Genomic DNA, 1,697 nt, shown 5'->3' on the forward strand with positions numbered 1-1,697 from the left:
AATGGGATTACAAAATCAATTAACTGATGTTTCTACTGAATCCATTCCTATTTTGCTCGTAACTCTTCTCGCTAATTGCATCGCTAATCTCCGTTCAATCATCTTCGCTTTTCTCCAGTTCCTCGGTATGTCAATGAATCCGATTCAAATCGAAGAAAATACGCTTTACGATGCCGTTGGTTCAGGTTTAGCCGGAGTTGTTATGCTCGCTGAACAGCTCAATTTGAATCGGATGTTCTCGTATACATTTGATGATCAAGGAGACGAAGCTTCTGGTTCGAGCTGCGTTGTTTGCTTGAACCGGTTGGGTGATGGTGAAAATGTGAGGAAATTGGATTGTAAGCATGTTTTTCATAAGGTGTGTTTTGATGGATGGTTAGATACGTTTAATTTTAATTGTCCGATTTGCCGGTCGTCGTTATTGGTTGTTTCCGATGAGCGCGTGGAGATCACGCGACGGCGCGTTGTATGGGATGTGATTGATTGGTTCTCGTTAAGGTGAAATTTACCTGGCGATGATGATGATGCAGTCAGAACTTCGATAAATGAGAGGTGTAAGTATCGCGAGGTGTGAAGAGATCTCGTACTAATCGGAATCCGGAATGACTTATACGATCAGTGTTTTGGTGATGATGAGTGATGAATTTCACGAGTTTTTTTTTTTTTAAAAAAAATATAGTTTTGGAGGAATTATTTCCGGTTTTTGAAGAGCTTGATGTGAAGTTCTTTTTACTCATGTAAAAGAAAAATTAGTTTTTGGCGGAATTAATATTTATTTTGCAATAAGTTTAATTTTTCACGAATTCGAGACGTGGAAACAAATTCATGCTTAAATGTATTTCTAAGTCTGCGTACCATAGGTCCAAGTAAAATCCTTATGGTTTGATGATTTATGAGATTTTAGTGCATTGATGTATTCCTTTAATGTGGCATTTTAGTAATTAAAGTTTTTAAAATTACGAATTCGTAATTATAAGGTTCTTTTAATTATTATTATTAAAAGAAAATATCTTAAAAACTAAGATGAGGGGTCATCTTCAACAATCAATGTGGATCCGGCCTCGCTGTTATGGCCCTGTTCCGCTCCTATTGGGATTGGACCCTCCATAACGGAAGTACATAGAAATTTTGAAGAAAAAAAGTATTATGACATGGCCCTGCCTCACTCCTATTGGGATCGGACCCTCCATAATAAAAATACATAGAAACTTCGAAGAAAAAAAAGTATTCTATCATGGCCTTGCCCCGCTCCTATTAGGATCACACCCTCCCTAACGAAAGTACATAGAAACTTCGAAGAAAAAAAGGTATTCTGCCATGGCCCCGCCCAGCTCCTATTAAGATCGGACCCTTTATAATGGAAGTACATAGAAACTTCGAAGAAGAAAAAAGTATTCTGTCATGGTCCTGCCCCGCTTCTATTGGGGTCGGACACTCCATAACGAAAGTACATAGAAACTTCGAAGAAAAAAAGGTATTCTGCCATGGCCCCGCCCAGCTCCTATTAAGATCGGACCCTTTATAATGGAAGTACATAGAAACTTCGAAGAAGAAAAAAGTATTCTGTCATGGTCCTGCCCCGCTTCTATTGGGGTCGGACACTCCATAACGGAAGTACATAGAAACTTCGAAGAAAAAAAAAAGTATTATGTCATGGCCCTGCCTCACTCCTATTGGAATCGGACCCTCCATAACGG

At 39.0% G+C, this 1,697-nt stretch overlaps 1 protein-coding gene across 1 annotated transcript; it reads left to right on the forward strand.

Moving 5' to 3' along the window:
* LOC125813400 (E3 ubiquitin-protein ligase RHA2A-like) lies at positions 1–590 on the forward strand. The gene has a single exon (XM_049492904.1). The coding sequence runs from the start codon at positions 2–4 to the stop codon at positions 500–502; it is 501 nt and encodes a 166-aa protein (XP_049348861.1). The 5' UTR covers position 1; the 3' UTR covers positions 503–590.
* Positions 591–1,697: the final 1,107 nt, after the last annotated feature.

The sequence above is a fragment of the Solanum verrucosum genome, unplaced genomic scaffold (assembly GCF_900185275.1).
Source record: "Solanum verrucosum unplaced genomic scaffold, falcon-dt-bn FXZP01000203.1, whole genome shotgun sequence".
Lineage (NCBI taxonomy): Eukaryota > Viridiplantae > Streptophyta > Magnoliopsida > Solanales > Solanaceae > Solanum > Solanum verrucosum.